General features: G+C 35.5%; 4 protein-coding genes across 4 annotated transcripts; all 4 read left to right on the plus strand.

Annotated features, from left to right (window-relative positions):
- Positions 1–2235: 2235 nt before the first annotated feature.
- On the plus strand, positions 2236–4308 carry LOC113768648 (U-box domain-containing protein 52-like). Its single transcript, XM_027313089.1, has 4 exons — positions 2236–2547; positions 3161–3279; positions 3375–3493; positions 3896–4308. The coding sequence occupies exons 1-4, from the start codon at positions 2277–2279 to the stop codon at positions 4119–4121; spliced, it is 735 nt and encodes a 244-aa protein (XP_027168890.1). The 5' UTR covers positions 2236–2276; the 3' UTR covers positions 4122–4308.
- Positions 4309–6172: 1864 nt separating this feature from the next.
- Positions 6173–6772, plus strand: LOC113769022 (rRNA 2'-O-methyltransferase fibrillarin-like; the record flags this gene model as incomplete). Its single annotated transcript, XM_027313511.1, has 2 exons — positions 6173–6318; positions 6502–6772. Coding segments are annotated over exons 1-2 (330 nt in total), but the record flags the coding sequence as incomplete, so codon positions are not given.
- Positions 6773–6775: 3 nt separating this feature from the next.
- Positions 6776–12500, plus strand: LOC113768679 (DEAD-box ATP-dependent RNA helicase 30). Its single transcript, XM_027313132.1, has 9 exons — positions 6776–7094; positions 7211–7390; positions 7493–7648; positions 7743–7897; positions 9947–10039; positions 10174–10259; positions 10339–10565; positions 11718–11951; positions 12068–12500. The coding sequence occupies exons 1-9, from the start codon at positions 6791–6793 to the stop codon at positions 12160–12162; spliced, it is 1530 nt and encodes a 509-aa protein (XP_027168933.1). The 5' UTR covers positions 6776–6790; the 3' UTR covers positions 12163–12500.
- Positions 12501–13802: 1302 nt separating this feature from the next.
- LOC113767765 (60S ribosomal protein L27a-3-like) lies at positions 13803–14473 on the plus strand. The gene has a single exon (XM_027311949.1). The coding sequence runs from the start codon at positions 13851–13853 to the stop codon at positions 14301–14303; it is 453 nt and encodes a 150-aa protein (XP_027167750.1). The 5' UTR covers positions 13803–13850; the 3' UTR covers positions 14304–14473.
- The last annotated feature ends 6799 nt before the right edge of the window (positions 14474–21272 follow it).

Raw genomic sequence — 21272 nt, forward strand, 5'->3', positions numbered from 1 at the left:
AGAGGAAAACAAGTGCAGTTTATTGTTAAGAGGGTGTCACCATCGGTGGTCCATTCTCATGTCTCGTTCAAACCTGCCAAAGTTTCTGAGTGGAACTGCTTCATTCAAAACCCTCATTATCAAGTAGATAACTACACCTATTTGCATGAAAATTTTGCAGTCACACATCAACCACCACGTGTCTAAACATTCTGGAATAAAACATCTGTTTCAATCAAAGCTCAACAGTACAAGACGACTCTTGTTCTTGCCATCAATCTTATTCCTTTTAATTTTCCCCCATGTATACACCCTTCTTTTTCAGTGTTAGCAGCACTGAATTTTTGCACGACTCAGATTAGCTGTATGAACATTCTGGTGAGTTTAACATCCATTATATGGCTGCCATTCCTTCAACAAATAGGTATAATTCATACTTGGACAACCAATGACCACTTTTAGTTTCTTGGACTGATCATGATGGAAGCAGGGTACTAATCCCAGGTCGTATAGACATCATTAGCAAAGCCAGATGAACTCCTGCATGTAAATAGGCTATCTGAGTCTTTTAAGTAGATATCCAGTGCCCATAAGGGTGAAAGGAACAAATTTGACATCATTACGGAGTGGCATAAAGGTGCCCTTGACGATGAGATGAAGAATATCCAAGATATTCATGGAGAATCTCATTGGAGTATATCCCAGAAAGCATGTCAGATGGCAAACTCAGTATTCCCTCCTTTAGCCAAAAAACCAATTAATTATAAGAACTTTGGAATCCAGTAGCAAGTTCACTTCAGAATCTGTCCACTGTACATACCAACATAAAGGACCAGTCAAGCAAAAAGTGTAAAAGCTTTCTCTGGCGACTTTGTGCAGTTGCTGAGTTCTCACAAAGCTGTTGATTATTTGATTTGGAGATGGGCAAAAGCATGAGTGATGGACGAAGGGAATCCATAGATCATGTATTTGGACATGGTTGGCAATAAAATATAGGATATTAAAGAGAAAAGTGGTAGAGTAAAATATCTTGATAATAGTGGCTTGGGACAACACCTACTCCAAGTAGATCCTTCCATTGCCTCTTGGAGGAGATAATTGTGAATGTCTGGAACTAAAATGTTTAAAATATCTTGAATCAGACAGACAGAAAGTTTTATGCTTTGCAATGCTCTTTGGCAAGGATGTGGAGAAACTTTTCAGAATCTCTGTTTCATCATACTTTATTCTTCTCTTTTTCCCAAGCCATTAACAATTCTTGGCAAGTTATGACGATCGATACTATCTCAAAATAATTAAAAGGCAATCTAGTGATCGTGGCATGTTTTGGAACTATATATTAGTTCAATTAATGGAAAATGTGATCAGATGCAAAGTAAGGAAGTCACAGTCAAGAAAAGGGAATTGAAAATGAAGAAGATTTACTTTGCAAACGATTGACTATTATCAATTTCATAACTCCTGACACACTCCTATGTATTAAGGCCTAATTCTGAGACGTTACAAGAAAATAATAAATCAACTACTAAATATTACATGATTTCAATCAAAGACTTTAGGAACTATGGACAGGTATCAGCTTCATTTATCCAAGTTCATTTTAGGTTTTGTCAGATTGTCAACAGTTTTGGGTCTGAAGCACTAGTGGAATCAGAGATTGGGAGTTACCTTTAGATATTTCTAAAACTTGGGGCAGCCAGCTCGAATTTTAATAAGAATGTAACTGAAAACTCTTTAACAGTTTAAGGGGATAAAAAGGGCTGTGTCAAATCTTGTTTTTTGTTGTTTTTTTTTTTTTTTTTTTTGGGGGGGGAGGAGGGTGATCCGCAGTGGTCTGAAGTAAATACAAGCTCAATTACGTGATCCCTTCCTGCAATTTAATGAGCTTTGGTCTAATGCTTGTGTTTAGCTTTCAGGTGCTGCTGTCTAATGTAAAGTCTACTGAGAGCCTTATTGTCATGAGACTATCAGATATGAGTGGACATGCACTATGAGGTTCACATCCGATAAAAGTCCATCAAAAAGAGAGAAGATGAAAGGCAGGAAGAAATTGAAGGAAAAAAGAGAGAAAATTTCTTCTGAAAGACCAAAGGCAAAAGGTGTCATGAATACGACATAAATGCTGGCAAAATAGAATTTATCTTTCAACTTTCTTGACCAGCTTTGAAAGCAACGACTCTTTTAATTATACATTGCCAATTGTATGATCCACCTTTAATAATTCTATCTCTTCCCACTTTTGATGATCCCTCATTTTTTCACCATTCATTTTCTTTAGTAGCTATTAGAAGATAGATATGAAAACGGAGATGGAAGAAGACAATCAAGTGGATCGAGAAGAACAACAGTATCATCATTGGCAAGTGAAATCCCCAGAAATTGTGGAGATTCCAGACGAAAGCAAGAGCATCCTGAGCAGCAGAAATGGACAAACAAATGATGTTTATGTTGCTGTTGGCAAAGATGACTTGCATGTGGTTCAATGGGTGCTTGATAATGCTGTTTCCCCAGGAACTAGAGTCTTTCTTGTGCATGTCTTCCCTCCTATTACCTATATCAATACACCAGGTACTTTGAAAAGATTTTGCAAACTTTGCTATCTGTTGTATTTCAGCATTAACCTTGTATTAGAAGTTGTGGGCTAGTTATGTACATCAAACATATCATGATTAACAGCATAAATTATTTATATGCAGAACTCACATGATCATTACTTTCTGCCACTGTTTCTCTATATTCTGAACTTTCTTCTTGTCAGTTTAAAAAAGAAAAAGACAAACTGGAAGCTTGAACAAGGATCTCTTTCTTCTTGAGCAGGAGAATGACAGTTTCAGAAATTTACTCCTTTGTGGTCTCTACCATGTCTATGAACTCTTGATGGAGCAACTAAGCTAAAAAAGTCCTGGAAGTTGATGCTATAACAAGAATAGGCATTTTTCTGAGACAAAAGTATGGTGTTACTTAATAATTGATCCAAGGCAAAAACTGATGACATAGGGCTCCACATCTTGTCTTTAAGCTAATTAGAAACTGTAAGTGGAAGCTATTATTTCCAGTGCCGAATTAACATTTCCATTTCATACTTCTCCCTTATCCTTGCGAGGTGTTTTTGTAGCATTAAGTATTTGAAATACATGTCAAAGTGCTGACAATTTTTATTAATTGGGATTTCTCTTGATAGTTGGAAGGCTTTCAAGAAGCCAATTGAGCCAAGATCAGTTGAGAGTCTATCTGAATGAAGACCAAAACAGGAGGAAGTATCTTTTGGAGAAGTACATTCGCATGTGTAATGATGCCAAAGTGAGTAACAATCCATGTGCAGAAACTTGGTCATCATTGTACAAAGATTAGCTGCATCAGTAAATTGACTACTTCAAATGTCGGCTGATATATAGGTTCCGGTGGACACAATGCTCTTGGAGAGCAATGCAACTGCCAAAGCAATCCTAGGCCTAATTCCTGTTGTCAACATTACCAATCTAGTCATGGGGACTAAAAGGTCTCCTTTTACAAGGTAAAGCTTCCATCTGGATAACCTTTTATGCATACTACTTTTGCTTCATTTCTAGTCGCCTAGTTGATAAACAATAGAAGCAGATCACAGGAAATGTTTTGAAGATCAAACTGATATCGCCTCCCTTCTGGCCTTGAACACAAGGAAACTTGCATTAATCTTTTTCCGGTGCTATACTCAACATGAGTAGCTGCACATCATAAAATCCTCTCCCTGCACATCATTTTTCCTACAACTTTATCCACATTAATCTTTCAATAAGTCAAGCAATTACTACCCAGTCAAAACTTGGGTTTCAAACACTTTTAGGTTCATAATTTTCAGCTCATATCCTTTAACATGTACACTGCAAATAGGATCCCAAAAAAACTGGAAACTCATGCGTCTTTTGCTTCATTTTAGGCAGCTGATGAAAGGGCAAGGAAAAGGAGGATATGTTCAAAAGAATGCACCAGAATACTGTGAGGTAACCATTGTTTACAATGGCAGAAGAATCATAAATGGTCAGCTGCATCCAACAGACAGTATTCCTTCCAATCTGGTGTCAAGTGATCAAAGGCCAGAAACAACTCATAACTCTGAAAGGAACTTCTTCGACTGTATTTGCTTTTCAGGAAAGTTCGACTGAAAGTTGATCTCTATGGAGTTGTTTTCTTGCAGGGTATCAAGAAAATTAAGCCTTGATTATAGCAATGCTACGCTTTTAGACCGAGACTCTATAGAGGATGTGGAATTGCGATTTGTAGATAGAAGTTATCTTGTTCCCTCAAATGATAAATTGATATGGTGAAAATGTTGAAGGTGTTCTCTTTTCACTAGTCATAAATCTTATTGAATGGTCTATAGAAATCTGTGCCATTTATTTTGCTCTAAAATCAGGATGTTATAAACCAGTAAGAAGTTCCATGGATATCCAAAAATTGGTGGTGAAGCATTAAAATTCTACTTTGCTAAGAGTCACAAGACAACTAAATTAGCTCAAATTGGATTTACAGGAGTATACCTCTATGGTAAATATGGCGTTTGTAATATACTTTTCATGCTTCTTCAAATAAAGGTATAAATAGACCAAATCAAGCCAATCATTCTAATGTTCAAATTTATTTGATTATTTTAATGAATTTGAAATTTTGTTCAAATTCGACTTATTTATATGTCAAATTGAGTTTGAATAAACTTTTTTTTTTATTGAATTTGACAGTTAGCAAACATAAATACTATTCAAACTTATTTTCACTATTGACAAATTAAAATCGAACGAACTCTTATCAAACTAAACTTGATTCGAGTATCGAGTAAGTTAATTCATCAGTCAACCATCTCTTTAATTAAAGGAAAATTTCTATCCTTCCTTGTAAAGGAAAATTTTACTATGACCTTCTGAAAATTTCCCTTATTTTGTTGACTCTTTCAAATTTTCCCTTATTTTGCTTCCTCCATCCAAACTCACAGACATATTATTATTGTTGTCTGATAATTTCTGACCTGCGTTGTCCATTAACTTTTGACCTATGACAAAGTCTAATTAATGAACTTTTCAGCCACGCGCTTTGTTTATGACTAAAGATTAGGAGACCAGATGAAAATAGCGTATGATGCATTCTTCTATAGGTAATCTGGCATTTTTCAAATAATTAGTCAAGAGCCAAAAAGAAGAAAAAGAAAAACATTGAAGTAGGAAAACTATGCGAGATTGCCCCCTTCAAAGTTATGCCTATTCGAAACGTCTAAGTATGGCAAGTAGCATTAAATAATTATTTCGTGCAATTTTATTCATAATTGCACTTGCTTTCACGTTTGATTAGCATAATTACAATTCCAAATAATCAACTTACATGTTGGGAGATGGTTGGATTAGATGGCAACACGAGAGGAATTATCAGTTATTGACGTCTTAGGCACTCTCATAAAAAAAAAAATACTCACGCCATAAAATTCCTAAAAATTGGTCCAAAACTAGCTCTGTTTGGATTAGCTGTTTTTTGGGGTATTTTTAAAAAATTTTACTGTAGCAGAGTTTTTAGAGTATATTTTGGGATATTTTTAGAATATATTTTGGAATATTTAAGAGTAGTAGAGTTTTTAGAATATATTTTGGAATATTTTTTAAATATTAAAAAAATTTAGACTATTTTTTAGAATACTTTTTAAAAATTTTTATAGTATTTAAAAAACTAATGTTTGAAAAACTGAAGGATAGTATCTTGTCATATTTCATTACTTGTCATAAAATTGCTACAAAACTCCTAAGAGCAGCAACTTCTTATAAAATCGATACATTACATTTTTTTACAAGAACTCTTAATAATATACAATTCCAACGATCTCTTGGATTTTGTTACTTGTCATAAAATCACTACATTACATTTTATTTTGTTACTTGTCATAACTAATGTGTTATTACATCAATAAAGTGTAACTTTATGCTCCTTGATGATTTTCCATAGATACTAGGATCAAATATGAAACTATGAATCCTTATTTATTTCCCATAAATTTCATATGTCCTACCACAAATTGCTGGTGGTATATTACGTGACACTCTTTCACTTCAGGGGAGTAAATCGCAATAATCAGTTAATTACACAACCTTTTCAATTTAAAAAAAGAAAAAGAAAAAAAAAAGAAAACAGAAGCTATAAATGCAGAGAAGTCAATAACGGAAGATAAATTTTTTTCTTTTACCTCCCATTCCCTCTTTCAAATACCTGCAAATCCAAACCCTAAATCCTGACCCTAACAATTCTCTGTCTCAGCAATTAAATCATGTTTAATCCTTACGATTCCAGATATACTGATGCTGCCTCTTATCGTAACCGTCGCAGGTAGTACTTCAAACCCTCTCCTCTTTTTTTTTTTTTGGGTGTTCATTTATGTAGTTCTATTAAGTTTTTTGTTCCTAGTATTAATCCACCTAAAATTTTGTGTGTATGGATTTATTTTTGCTTTATTTCTTGATGTGATGCTTCAGTATTTTAATGGGTTTTTGTTTGTTTTACGAATTTTAGTGATATTATGGGGGCAGCGCCTCCAATTGTTCCACCGCCTATGATGGGTAGTGGTGGTTTAGGCCCGAGTTATGACCGTGGTGGGCCTCCTCCTCCGTATGGTGGGCCTATGGGGGCACCGCCACCTGTGGTGGATGGTGGTAGAGGGGTCGGAGGCAGTGGTGGTGGCTATGGTGGTTTAGGAGATAGAAGGGGTGATTTTAGAGGTAGGGGGTTTGATTCGGGACGTAGTGGAGGTAGGAGTGGTGGCAGTGGAAGGGGTGGTTCCGATGCTGGGAGGGGTGGTGGAATGGGTTTTCGAGGTGGGCATGGGGGAGGAAGGGGTGGTTTTGATGGAGGACGGGGTGGTGGTAGTAGTGGAAGAGGTGGTAGACATGGTAGTAGGGCAAGAGATGACCTAGATAATCTTGCTCTTCCAAAGCAAGAATTTGGGAACTTGGTTCCTTTTGAGAAGAACTTTTATGTTGAGAGTCCTTCAGTGAGGGCAATGACCGAGCAAGAGGTTGCAGTTTATCGTGCCAGACGGGAGATGACTGTTGATGGCCATGATGTTCCAAAGCCAATAAGGATGTTTCATGAGGCAAACTTTCCTGGTATTTTAGTTAAATGATTGTTTCCTGGTACTTTAGTTAAATGATTGTTTGATGAATATAAGATTTCATGTCTGTATAATGTTGAGATTATTGGTTCTTGCTTTTTGCTTTGCTAGATTATTGCCTTGAGGTGATTGCTAGATTAGGTTTTGTTGAGCCAACACCTATTCAGTCTCAAGGTTGGCCCATGGCCTTGAAAGGTAGAGATCTTATAGGCATTGCTGAGACTGGTTCTGGGAAGACTTTGGCTTATATGTTGCCTGCTTTGGTACATGTCAGTGCGCAGCCGCGATTGGGTAAGTGACATTTTCTGGTTTGTTCTGGTAACTCTTTACTTTCTTGGTCATTTCTTTTGCCTTTTTCCCCCCCTTAAAGTCTTGCCATGGGAAAAAATGTAGCACAAGGAGACGGTCCCATTGTGCTAGTACTAGCACCTACAAGAGAATTGGCTGTTCAGATCCAAGAAGAAGCAATGAAATTTGGATCCCGTATAAGAAGTACTTGCATCTATGGTGGTGCCCCAAAAGGACCACAAATCCGTGATCTTAAAAGAGGTAATATTGTGTCTTTATTAATTTGTTAATGTCTGAAGAGTAAACAAATTTTTGATCCAATGTGCACTGATAAATTTATATGTATGTGTTACAGGAGTTGAAATTGTTATTGCCACTCCGGGTAGATTGATAGATATGCTGGAGGCTCAACATACAAATTTGAAAAGAGTAACTTACCTCGTACTAGATGAGGCTGATCGAATGCTTGATATGGGATTTGAGCCTCAAATTAGGAAAATTGTTTCACAGGTTTGGAAGCTGTGGGCTTCTCTTTTTAAAATGTTATATCAATCAGTTGTTTTTAGGTTGATGTGTGCTGCATGGCTTTATTTTGACCTTTGTTCTTGTGTATATTTTAAGCAAGATTTTATCAAGTATTTTAGGCCTTCTTCTGATATCACGGTTGTGGTATGGTCCAAGGCTTTGCTGTTGGTCTTTTAGTAGGTAGAAAGTTTAATGGTTGTGTGGATTCAAATCGCTAGGTTTGGTTTGTAAAGTTGTATGGAAAGATCCAAGCCACTAAAAATATATTCAGGCTTTAATAATGTCATGGCTTATAATATTTGGATGAAAACCTAAATCTTGCATATGATGACCTGCTACTAATAACATTAATTAAAATTTGGTAATCAACTTTGAAATATTGTAGACTAAGCTTCCTTGAGAAAATTAAGAGCTTAACAGGATATAGGGGTTGCAGTTATGCTGTGATGTTTCTTCGTTGGATATTAGCAATAACTTTGCATGTGGGTTATTTATGCCCAAATATTATATTTTGATTTAAAATTTGAATAATGTTCATTGTTTTCAGTTGGTTTCTAGAATTGTTGAAGTTGACTTGTTAAAATTTTGCAGATGTGTAGTGTTAGATAGAATTGCAATTGCAAGTGTAACAGTGTGACTTTTAAAATAAATGCTGATAGGACATTGTTTTCACAATTATGCACATCTTGTAAGGGTGAGCTTGGTGAAAAGCTAATCTAGATAGCTCAATCATTAAAGAGCAGTGCTAGATTTACAGATTTTTACTGCAAGACTTGCCTAAATAATTCATGTGGCAGAGAAAGAAATAGGTCATATTTTACACATGCTATCTATATAGTGCAAAGCACAGGAGGCATTATATCGAATAATTAAGTTTTAACTGTGTGCTTAAGTTGTATTTGTCATTTGTTCAGAAGAGAAAGTCATTATCCATGGGTAAAAAATGGTTCCTGCTGCCATGATGTTGCATGAAATCAGTGCGCGTTAAACAAGACTCTATCAGCTGCTAAGGGTACCAAACTAAACGTGTTTGGAAGTTCTACAATTATTTTTCACAATTCAGTATTAAAGTTTTAGCAGCCTATGTTAGTCAGACTCCGGTATGTGTTGGATTTGGGTATGTGTCTAAGTGTCTAATTCGTCTACTATCTAAAATTAAGATACGAAGACACTTCAAAAGACCCAGACACGGGTACGTGGAGTACAACAAAATATCTAGTAAATATATGAATTATAGTACAGCCAACGTACAAGTCATAGTGCAACAAGGATTGGAGAATTCTAAGGTAACCAACAAGTCGTAGCTCAACAAGGATTTCAATAATGAGGATTCTAGTGCAACAAGTCTTCTACATCCATGAATTTTCTCACCCATGTCTCCTCTTCCATTGACATCACATCGCACAAAAGTCAATACATCCACAAATTTTTCAGCTTGTCGGACACATATCCCATACCAGCACCAGTGTCATGTCGTGTCGACATGGGTACTCTGGGGTCAAATGAAGAGTCAAAGTAATAGTTAGCCGCTGCAATTTTACCCCTTTTGTCTTTTTTGATTATATTCATCCTTCAGTTTGGTTGTCCTTGAGCACTTAGTCTAAGTTAAAAATCTCCAATGATTATCTGAATTAATGTTTAATGTGTAATAAGACATGTTATCCTATGTCAGCCCACAACCAATTATTGAGATTTTTTTTATTTACAAGCTAATTCAAAATTTTATTCTATTGATCTGCTGCTGCATGCCCACTATCTTTGCATCTTGACATGTGAGTAGAGAACATGAACCCCCATCCCTTGTTCTTTAAAGAAACTGGTAAGGGGTGCCTTGGTGTGATAGTCTTATCTTTTTTTTCTGAAATTTTATTGCTGATTGCTTGTGATATTTTTTAGTTGTTCAATTTTCTTCTTTGTGATAGCGTCTTTTGTTTTAATTTTATGTTTTAGCATTAATCATTTGATTCTTCTTTCATTTTCTTGTTTTTTGTCGAAATGTAGTTTGCGTATTCAGAGGTGTTTTTTGTCATGCAGATTAGACCAGATAGACAAACTTTGTATTGGAGTGCCACATGGCCAAGGGAGGTAGAAGCTTTAGCAAGGCAGTTTTTGCGCAATCCTTACAAGGTCTTTCTTTTACCGTTCTTACTTTCTGTATATGGTGATCTAGAAACATGATATCTGCAGTGTTCATGGGTGATTTATCTGTTGAAATTTTAGATGTATGGATACGTGAAGATGCTATTTCTTGCATTTTTCAGGTGATCATTGGTTCTGCAGAACTGAAAGCAAATCAATCTATACGGCAGATCATTGAAATAGTGACAGATGTGGAGAAGTACACTAGGTGCTTTATGGTGACACTAAAACAGAAATGATGTGTGTTCTTTAATAGATCTGATTGCTTACTAGATTTGTTCTTGCAGGCTGATTAGGCTGCTGAAAGAAGTGATGGACGGAAGTCGTATTCTTATATTTGTGGAGACAAAGAAAGGATGTGATCAAGTGACAAGACAATTGAGAATGGATGGATGGCCAGCCTTATCCATCCATGGTGATAAAAGCCAGGATGAAAGGGACTGGGTCCTGGCTGATTTTAAAAGTGGCAGAAATCCTATAATGATTGCCACTGATGTTGCTGCACGTGGTCTTGGTAGGATCACTGTGTGTTAAAACTTAGGTCTTTTAGGCTCTTAATTTACATGCTAGGTGAGTCTCCGGCTGCTGTCCACTTTCCTGAGAATATAATTTGTGGTTTGGGTGCAAGAGGTGGTGCTACAGGGTTAGGGTTGTTAATTGGAATTCAGTGCTGGACTACCCGATGCATATTTGTTAGCTCCATGTCTTCGTGTGAGCACCACTATAAGCAACTTTGCTATCCTGTTTAAGATTCTTTTGCCAAGATAGACATGGTGGCTTGGTTGGGGTGGGGTATCAGAGGACATTGCCCTCTTTGCTGAAGAGGATGCAAGAATGACATCCATAATCTCTCCTCTGGTATCACCAAAATGTTCCTACTTATGTTACATGGACACTGGGCATTACATTTTCAAAACTTGGTTCAAGATTAGAATAGTTCTCAAATATTTTTTTTAACTTTGGTCACGCGTTATCTTCTCATGGGATCAAGAGTAGATTATTGCTGTAAATATAGTTTGCATGTTTCTATGCACAGGTGATTCTAAGAATGAGTGGTAACCTCGGTAGAAACTCTTACTTTTTTGAGCTAGTGCTGCCCAAACAGACATGGTGAGTTGGCTACTTAACTGGGGTTATTGTGGTGAGGAGAAAAGGAGAATGTCCTACAATACTCCTAGTAATCTTCTCTTCTAGTAGTGCCAAGTTGTGGCCGTATATCCAGTTAGTTATTGATAAGATGATGTATCACAGTAGGCTTGAGGGCACTCTCTTTCTGGAGGATGTCCCAGTGCAGAACTTCTCATGAGATCTGGAAACCTTTTAAGTTGCTCTCCTTGCTTTGAGAAAAAATGCTATGGCTCCTTTTATTGTGTCCAAGTAACATGGTCGAATATAAATAGCTGCCCATCCACAGTTATGAAGCTGGTTTTTGTGACAGCCCGGATGACTCATACAAGCTTTTCCATAGATGTCGTATTTGGAAAATGTGGTGGTGAAGCTGCTCCTTATCCCTGCAAGGTTAAGGTGGGCACACTATGCAAGAGATGTGTTGTCTTATATAAGATGGTTTGGATCTTATAATTGCAGGGATAAGGCTGCTATTTCTTGCTTTGCTTTCTACAAGCAACTGATTTGTTTATCTAACATATATCTCCATCCCTTGCAGATGTTAAGGACATAAAATGTGTGGTTAACTATGATTTTCCATCAAGCCTTGAGGATTACGTTCATAGGATTGGCCGAACTGGTCGTGCAGGAGCTACAGGAACTGCTTTCACTTTTTTCACTCATGCAAATGCCAAGTTTGCCAGAGATCTAATCAAGATATTACGGGATGCAGGCCAAATCATTCCTCCTGATTTGTCTGCGATGGCCAGGTCTACTGGTTCTACTATGGGAGGTATAGTGAATGATACTTAAATTGCGTATATGATTTATGTTTCTTGGATAAGAATTAGATAAACCGATCAACTATAAATAGATGCTTTATGGATGTTACTCTGTTTGCATCTTCAGGAAACAACTTTCGCTCCAGAGGACGTGGGGGTTTTGGCAACAGAGGTATCTCTGGATCCAACACAATACCTCTTGGTGCTAGGAAGCCATGGTAGTTTCATTCATTGTGCAACAAGAATGGGGGATGCATCATCTTCAGATGTACAGATCTGTATCAGTTAGAAATATATGTTGCGTGTTGTGTTTTTCTTTCCTTCTGTTAGATTCTTGTTTTCCTACAAAATTTGGCTGATAGTGGAAGACCCTTGCACTCTTTATCCAAAAGCCATAGAAATACAAACAGAGAATACTTCCCCAGTGTAGAAATCTCTTTAGCAGCAACATCTTAGCTGAAATTTCTAGGACACTATTTTTGTACTTGCATGTATGATTTGGCAGCAACATCAGTTATAGAATGGTGTATTATGAGTAATGAATTTTATCCTGATCATCAGTCCATCGTATTCTTATGAGCTTTTATGGGACCAAAAGATGGTTTTGCAGGTGGGAAGATTAACACCTAGGTCTCCAACTCAAATCAGTATGGTTTTGCATAATGTTCATGAAATTCAAATTCAGTACATGTTTTCGAAAGAACAAGAGGAATAAGAAAAATGTGTTATTAGGGATTTTTTTTTTTTTTTGTTGGAATGCTGACGATTTATGTTTCTCTAGAAGAATTACAGCTATTTTCCACCAGTTCAGAGCTCTCTTTCATGCAATCCATTTCCTAGAAAAGAGGACCCCTTGGACGGAGAAATGGCTGAGCTCCTAGCTTTCAGCTTGTCCATTTTGTTTCCAACCTTTTAACTCTGTATAAAAATATTACAGTTTTATACTAACTTTATCAAGTACTCTGCGAATTAATCAAGTGTATAGTCATGTTCATCCTAAATCATGTGAAAGTATGTAATGTCTTGATTATATATTTCAAATTATAACCAACTACTATATGACAATGAAAAATATATTTATGTTCATGAATAGTCACATTGCAAAGCTGTCCCCAAAAAAATTAAAAAATAAATAGCCATATTGCAAAAAATTTTATATTTTTACCTCACTCTTGAAACTTAAAGGAGTCGATTATCAAGCTATGGAATTATATATACATCCAAATTATACGTATGTATTAGAGGTTGGGGCGATTTCAGGTACAACGGCCTGAACATTACTGTGTAGTGTAAACACATAGCATTATTTTTTTAAAATTTATAATTCACCCTCAATGATGAGGGTAAATTTGTCCCAGTATATTAAAAAACCTTTCCCACAATTAGGAAAGAGCTATTTACATAAATTATTTGTGAAAATTATTCACTTTTTCACACTAACTCCTCACTCCTACTCCCAAGTATTCTACTCAACTTATTATCTTTTTATACAATTATCTATATTATAAAATAATTTAACCAATAAAAAATAATTTTCATAAATATGTTTTTTATTAATTGCGCACATGCTAGGGCGTGTCTCAAACACTAATATAATTAATTTCCCTAATTTGCCATAAAGATTTTTTTTTAAAAAATCTATACCTTCGGTCGGACGTAAACTTCAATTGAATGACTCAGACCAACCCGGTCACGGTTGCAAATTTGCAATGGAGATCCTAAATCGTGCAAAGCAGGGCCAGAAAAAAAAAAAAAGGTTACAGTACCCTAAATGTAATTTTCTTCAACTATAAGGGTAATTTTGTAACACCACACTAAAATCCCCGTCCCACCTTCCAATTCTTCACCTTTAAATATAGCAAAACCCTAACTCTTCCTGCCTTTCCCCCGCCGCCGTCCACCTGCCAACAATGACGACTCGATTCAAGAAGACCAGGAAGAGCAGGGGCCACGTGAGCGCCGGCCACGGCCGTATCGGGAAACACCGCAAACACCCAGGAGGACGAGGAAACGCCGGAGGAATGCACCACCATCGAATCCTCTTCGACAAATACCACCCTGGATACTTCGGCAAGGTCGGAATGAGGTATTTTCACAAGCTCCGTAATAAATTCCATTGTCCGATCGTCAACATCGATAAGCTCTGGTCACTTGTCCCATCCGACCTGAAAGAAAAAGCGGTCTCCGAGGGTAAATCAGGAAATGCGCCTCTGATTGACGTCACCCAGTTTGGCTATTTTAAGGTTTTGGGTAAAGGAGTCTTGCCGGAGAATCAACCTGTGGTAGTTAAGGCTAAGCTTGTTTCTAAGACTGCTGAGAAGAAAATTAAGGAGGCCGGTGGTGCTGTATTGCTTACTGCTTAGATTGATTTAAATCTCGATTTAGTTTAAGTTTTGGATACTAATTTTGGGTTTAGATAAATGTTGGAATACTTTGAGGATTCGAATTTTGTTCTGTTGAATTGCTTATCTGGATACTGTTACTATTATGGTCTAAATTTGGTTAATCCCACATTTTGCACTTTTTACATTAATTTTGTTGGGAAATGTTAATTTATCATACAATTTTATGTTGGAAATGTTAGAAGGAATGTCTAGATACTGTACAGCATTTTTATTATATCTTTTAGGCATAGGATCGTCTGGGATGGAAATTATGTTTCTTGGGATGATTATAGTGTGCAATAGTCTTCTTGTAATGGGATTTCATGAAGTTTTGTATTTTCTTTGAGATTTTTTCTTTTCAAGTAAAGGGGAGAGGTGGGACGGAGATAGACGCTGTGAGAATCGAAACCACAAGGTAGGATGAAGAACCAAGATCTCTATTGTCTATGCAATTTTTGATTCTCAAGTTTCATTGGGTTGTTTTGAGGGCTCCGTTAAGATTGCCTGTAAAGAGCTGTCTATGAAGAATCAGAGCTGTCTGGATTTTAGGAGGTCCTATTTTTCTGATAATAGAAATTGTAGAGGGATTGCTCGCAACCAAATTTTATCTGATTTAGATTTTTGTTGGTGATGAATGTTTTCTTGTGGATTTAAACTAGCTCGGGGGTGTGCTTGATTCTCTGGTTGTATGTTGAAGCGGGAGTGTAGGGTTGTCACTGGTTGCGTGCTTTGTGTTTTGGAATCGTTTTGTGCTGCATCTTTTCTGGTTTGATTACAATTTACAAAGGTCATATATCCAACTTTCTGATTCTTGAATATGATACTTTTACAATTACCAATTGTTGGATCATAGTTGATCTTTCAACTTTCAAAATATTTATCTTGATGGGGTGATATTTATACTGATAAGCAATTATTTTCTGGTCTGATTAACGTGCCAGAGAAAGGTCTTTTAGTCCATTTGTGGAAGACTTTGGGCTTTTGAGTGTCTCGACAGAATTCCCCTTTTTTTCTTTTCGTTTGTCTTTTTGGGCTTTTGAAAACACAATTTTCAATCCATTCATAAATGATTCCTACTACTTTTGGTAATTACATTTAGGCGCAGTAGCTTATTCCATGGTGCAAATTACTAGAGTAGTCACCGAACCTTTCGAATAGTAGAGTTTTGGCTACTTAAGTATTAATAGTATATTTGTACCTACTAAATTATCAAAAATATAAAGTTTAGGTCATTTCATTTAATTTCACCGTTAATTTGTCATATCTAACTATTAATAGTATATCTCGTGAATCGTGTAAATCCTTAGATTTGACAAAATTGATGGCAAAATCAGATGAAATAATGCAAAATTTATACTTTGATAATTCAGTATGTAAAAACGTACTATTAATAGTTGAATGGTCAAAATTTGACGATTCAAAAGGTTTAGTGGTTATTCGAGTAATTTGCTCCTTAATCCATTAATAACCTTGGAGAAAACTGCAGGATAGGATTCAACACTGGCCTTACATTCGGAGAAGAGTGTAAGCAGGCTGGGAGGGCTGCAGCATCTTCCGAAAATGCATTTGCTGTCTTGACTGAAATTAGAACCCAGCGTAAAATAAACTCATATAACTCCTCACATAGGGATTTTTAAAATTTCAGTAGTTTTCTCAAACGCTTCAAAATGAGTGACCTCACTGAAATTTGAACCTAAACTCGCATAAATTTTTCCTTGCTTGTTACAATTTCACTAGTTTCCTCAAAGCGCTTCAAAGTGATGGGACTGGTAGGATATCTAGTCAAATCCGGATTGACTTTTGAAGTTGTGTATACTACTTTTTCCTTTGAGCTGCGGATTTGTCCATTTCAACGTCTTGAGTCTATCCGGATTGGCTAGATTTCCTTCTATCAAGGCCCATTTCTTTGGCAACAGATACACTGAACACAAAGCCAATCATACAAGCAAGTAGATCATAATTCATAACCATTTCGTTCCAAGACAAAGATTCTTTGGACGATCCATTGAATCCTCCCACCTCTCATGTGGTAGGCTTCTCTTTCCTTAGCCAACACTCTTCGATTGATGCGGAGCAAGTTGGGACGAGAAAGCAACTCATTTACTCTTTTTTGGATTAATCTTCCACGCACAATGACGACGTACATACTGTAAGTATTTGATGAATGATAATTATATAAATTTTGAATTTAAAATTTAATTTTTACACATATATTATGAATCTACTGATGATAATTTGCAACTTCAAAATACTCTGATTACATGTTAAACACCATTTACTTAGAGTCATGTTCTTTACGAGTCTCCTGCTTATGTTGAAAGGCTGAAGCAAAAAATATGGCAATGAGAGCCACCAAAACGTAAAGGGCAAAAGAAAATGTTCAAAAAACAAGATTTGGACATAAATAAGAACAAATGACCAAAAAAAAAAGTCAGGTTCAAGCGTCTACAAGAGTGCAACTATGCAAGTTATGTTTCCCAAATATAAACCTCTCTCTCTCTCTCTCTCCTGTTGGTAAAAAATCCTCTTGTAATTTCTATTTTTCCACCTTATGAGGTACCACTTGATTTGTCATTTTCTCTACCCAACTCTTCTTTCGACTATCTAATTTCCATTTTGATTGGCCTATTTTTCAAAAACAAGCTTTTCAAATACAATGCTACATTAATACACAAGCAAAAACAATTCAAAAAATATCTTATCCATAGAATATTTCAAATTTCATATACACTGTCCGTTGGGATTGGCCATTTTTTCAAATATAATGTTACAGTAATATACAAATAAATATAACTCAAAAAACATTTCATTCATACAATATATCAAATATTTTAAAAAATATTTATAGTAAAAGTTTTTCATGTACACTGCTACAGTAAAATTTTTCAAAAACACCCCAAAAAATAACTAATCCAAACAGTAAAATATTTCAAAAACACCCCTAAAAACAGCTAATCCAACATTTCCATTATTTACCAAACAAAGAACTTATTCTAGAAAAGATTTTTCGGTTATCTAACATATTGTTTAGTTTATTAACCAAACAAAGAATTGATTACTACACCTTTCTAGGAAAGAATAAATTAGCTAGCCATCTTATCACTTTCGGTTATTAGTGTTGCTACAAAGTGGTAGTGACTTTAGTAATCCATCTTATTGTATTGCCATCCATTGTTCCATGCAATTGGTTCAAATAAAGTTGCTCTAAGAGCAAAACCATGAGCCAAAATTAAAGTATTCATAAAAATGTTCTTACACTATTATGCAAGGCATAAATGGTGGTAGGTAGGGGACGGTGAAGTAAACCAGAAAATTCTAAAAGAGCAAGCATCATTGTCAAAGTGGGATGTCCATACAATTCCACCTCATTAGCTTAAAGTGGACCTTTTATGCACATTGACATTGAAAGGTGGGTAAAAAATGGCTTGGCATAAAGATACAAGAGAAATAAAATATGTAACAAGATTGGATAAAGCTAATTGAGCTACGTTCCACAAAGTACATTTTGGCTTCTAACTAACAACCACATCCCCATATGTGACGAGTCATGATTAATGATGATGTCCTTTGAAGATTGAAAAATACATGGCTTTTAAGTCTTCTTGAATATCTAGGGTTGATAACCATGGAAATTTCATTGTGGGAGTAGTGATAAGAAAATGGACGTATATGTTATTTCCTTTCTTGTCGTCTCTCTGCAAGACTTTCGTGCTGACCAATACTTCAGGAATTGACAGTTCCAAAACCAATGTAGAGAGAATTTTCACCTTGCCAAAAGCTGCTTTGTTTGCTACGGCGATCATATTTTTTAATTATATTTTTATCTCATATATATTAAATAGTAACAATACATTTTTTACAAAAATTTCAAAAAATTACAATCCAAACGGACCGCCTTTGCATCTTAATCTTCTTCAGTCTTCTACCGCCACCCTTGGAAACTTACAAGATGACTTGCACGAACTGCAAGGTGACTTTATCACGCTCCTTTTCAAAAAGTAAGCACTGATTTAATGTGTTGTTTGTCGTCATTGACTGTGTTTGGATAGGAGTTTATTTGAAATAATATTTTAAAAAATATTATAATATTTTTTTGATATGATATATGTAAAATAAAGATATAATAAAAAAAATAAAAAAAATTGAAAAATGCATTTGTGATGTAATAAAAAAATTTACAAATAAACCACTATCCAAACGATTTTCATTTCAAATTGATATAGATACCCATGTAACTGAATGTTATTAATTGTGTTATAAAATATAAATTTTCTTTGGACTTGTTCCACTATATTTGGTCAAATAATAAAACCTCTATATAGTAAATAGCAAGGAAAGATGTCATCCTTTATGCATTAGCCATTGGCGCAATTCAAATACATTCTTTTTTTTTAAAGATAATTTAAATACATTCTTGAGCAAGCAAGTGGAAAATCTACAGAAATGTTACTAATGTCACCCCCACCATGTTGTTTTTTTCTTTCCAGACGTTGGAATCAGCTTGCTTGAGAGGGTCGGTTTCATCTGATTATAAAAAAAAAAAAAGGAGGAAAAAAATGGGGCTGCTAAGAGAAAATTTCTGCTGGGATGCCACTTTGGATTGGATTGAACTTCTTAAAAAATAAAGACCGGGAATGTTCAATTGCACCACGACATTGGAATTAAAAAATCTGCGTAAGTGGGGTTGGATTTATTAGCCTCGTCCCTTTCCAATTTGTTGCTATATGCTGACAATTGCTGTATAAATTATTCGTAATTAAATTGATTAATTTTCGTGACAAGGTTTCCCCACTTGCTAAGGATGAATGAATTCGCTAGGATTAAATAATAGAAACACCAGAAGAAAAAGGAGTTCCAATGTATGATCTACTTTTATTAATTCATGGTGGTGTATGTGCGTTACAGTATGTCAGTCTACATATCAAAAAATAAAAAAATAAAAGTACTTACAACTTTTAATGATGGAATCACGGTAAATTTCACAACAACAAATAATCAATCAACATAATTCGTATTCCAATAAGTTCTTTTCTAATTTTTTTTTTTAGATGGGGAAAGACGGAAATTAAAAAGTTTGGAGAGGATAAGGGGATTTGAATCCAAAATTTCTAATTTTCGAGACCTTAACTTTAGTCACTAGACTAAGGAACCAACGGAGTTAGTCTAATAGTTAGAAGAAGGGTTTTAAAGTTTTTTCCGCTATAAGGTTTAGGGTTTGAACCATGAGTCTGACAGTTGGGGATAAGAAAAAATCATTGGATTAAGGCTTCATAGGTAAATTTGGTGCTAATAAGTTCATTAACCCATTAGTAACTATCGGGATTGGTCCAATGGTCAGGAAAAAAGCTTGTAGAGTTCTCCTCGCTGTCAGGTTCTGTCAGTTTAGGGTTCGAATCCTTAGTCTGATAGTTAGGGATATGAAGGGGTAGGAGGGTTAATAAAAAAAAGTTCATTAACCCATTACTTATGTGCAGGGGTGTTCATGGACCGAATAATCGGTGGTCAGTTAACTTGTGAGATAGGATCATATACATAGGGTAATCTATAACCTTCCTCTACTTATAGGGGCGAAAAAAAAAGAATCAGATTAATAAATCAAATAATGCATCATTTTTCCAAATCAATAAGATTTTTTAATCCTATAACTCTAAAAAACTATCAACAAAATAAAAATCAAAATACATTAGATAATTAAAACACTGAATATTTTGAACATTTGTTTTCGCTTTCTCTATTTCACCTTACACAAAAACTTCTACAAAATTTTTCATCTTACAAAAACTTCTACAAAATTTTTTCAAAAACTTCTACAGTGCACTACAGTAAAGTTTTAGACAAACTCCCAAAAAACTCAGGTTTCAAACAGGCCCTTGATTACAACGATGGAAATCCATTTCTTCTTCCTTTTTTGTTTTTTTGGATAATTAGGAGGATTTCCATTTCACTAAGCTACCTGTGTGCCACTCCTTAGTACCTTTCATTAGGTTTAGCCTGACCTCTGGATCATTAATTGTGTTTACAATTGATCTATCAATCAATTGCGAAATAATAACCACTAATTCTGTTGATTTAAAGATTACCCCACCAGGCAAGAATTCTTAATAATGCGTCACCCAGGCAATAATTCATAATTCATAATGCGTCACCGGAAAAAATGCATTCGTCACTCTTGCTGAGCTATGTATTTCTCCACATCTTTGGCGACATCCAACAAAACTGGAACCAAATTTCTCCGCAATGAGATTTTTCCACAAGTTTTCTGCAGTATTCGGTCAATCTTGCTGAACTATGAATTTCTCCGTTTTTTTGGCGACATCCAACAAAATTGGGACCAAATATCTCCACAAATGAGATTTTTCCACAATTTTTCTGCATTTATTGTTCCGTCACTTGTTGGGACTTGTAAGATTATAGTAAGTTGTCTACTTTCTCAATTACCAAGAAATTTCATTAGCTGCCCATAAATACAAGAAAAGGGAATTGCATGGTATTTTCTTCCAACACAATTGGAATGACGTTAAAAAATAGCACAATAGATATCCTGTCCTCTGTCCCATTTTTCTATTACATCTTATTTTAATTTTTTTTTTTTGTTTCTGTGAATTCTAATAACTATTTATGGGGGAAAAACACAAAATTCAACGGATTAAAAGAACAAAGTATCATGTATGGCCCCAAATCCGCGATCTAGATGTGACCCAAAATTGGACATCTCTTGCGTGTAATCCTTCATGAAAAAGAACAATTAACTTTGGCCTAGTTTCCCGTGGCTCCAACAAGAACAAGAAGGAAAAAAAAAATTCTAATGTCTACCTCTTTAATTTGCTCAATCCCAGGTAGGAGAATGATTGCCAAAAAGAGCTTAAGTACTAATTTAATATGTCAGCTTCAAACTTGGTTGACGCACTAACTAGGATCCAATGACATTTAACCACATTTTGCTGCAGC

Source organism: Coffea eugenioides, chromosome 4, assembly GCF_003713205.1.
Source record: "Coffea eugenioides isolate CCC68of chromosome 4, Ceug_1.0, whole genome shotgun sequence".
NCBI classification, from domain to species: Eukaryota; Viridiplantae; Streptophyta; class Magnoliopsida; order Gentianales; family Rubiaceae; genus Coffea; species Coffea eugenioides.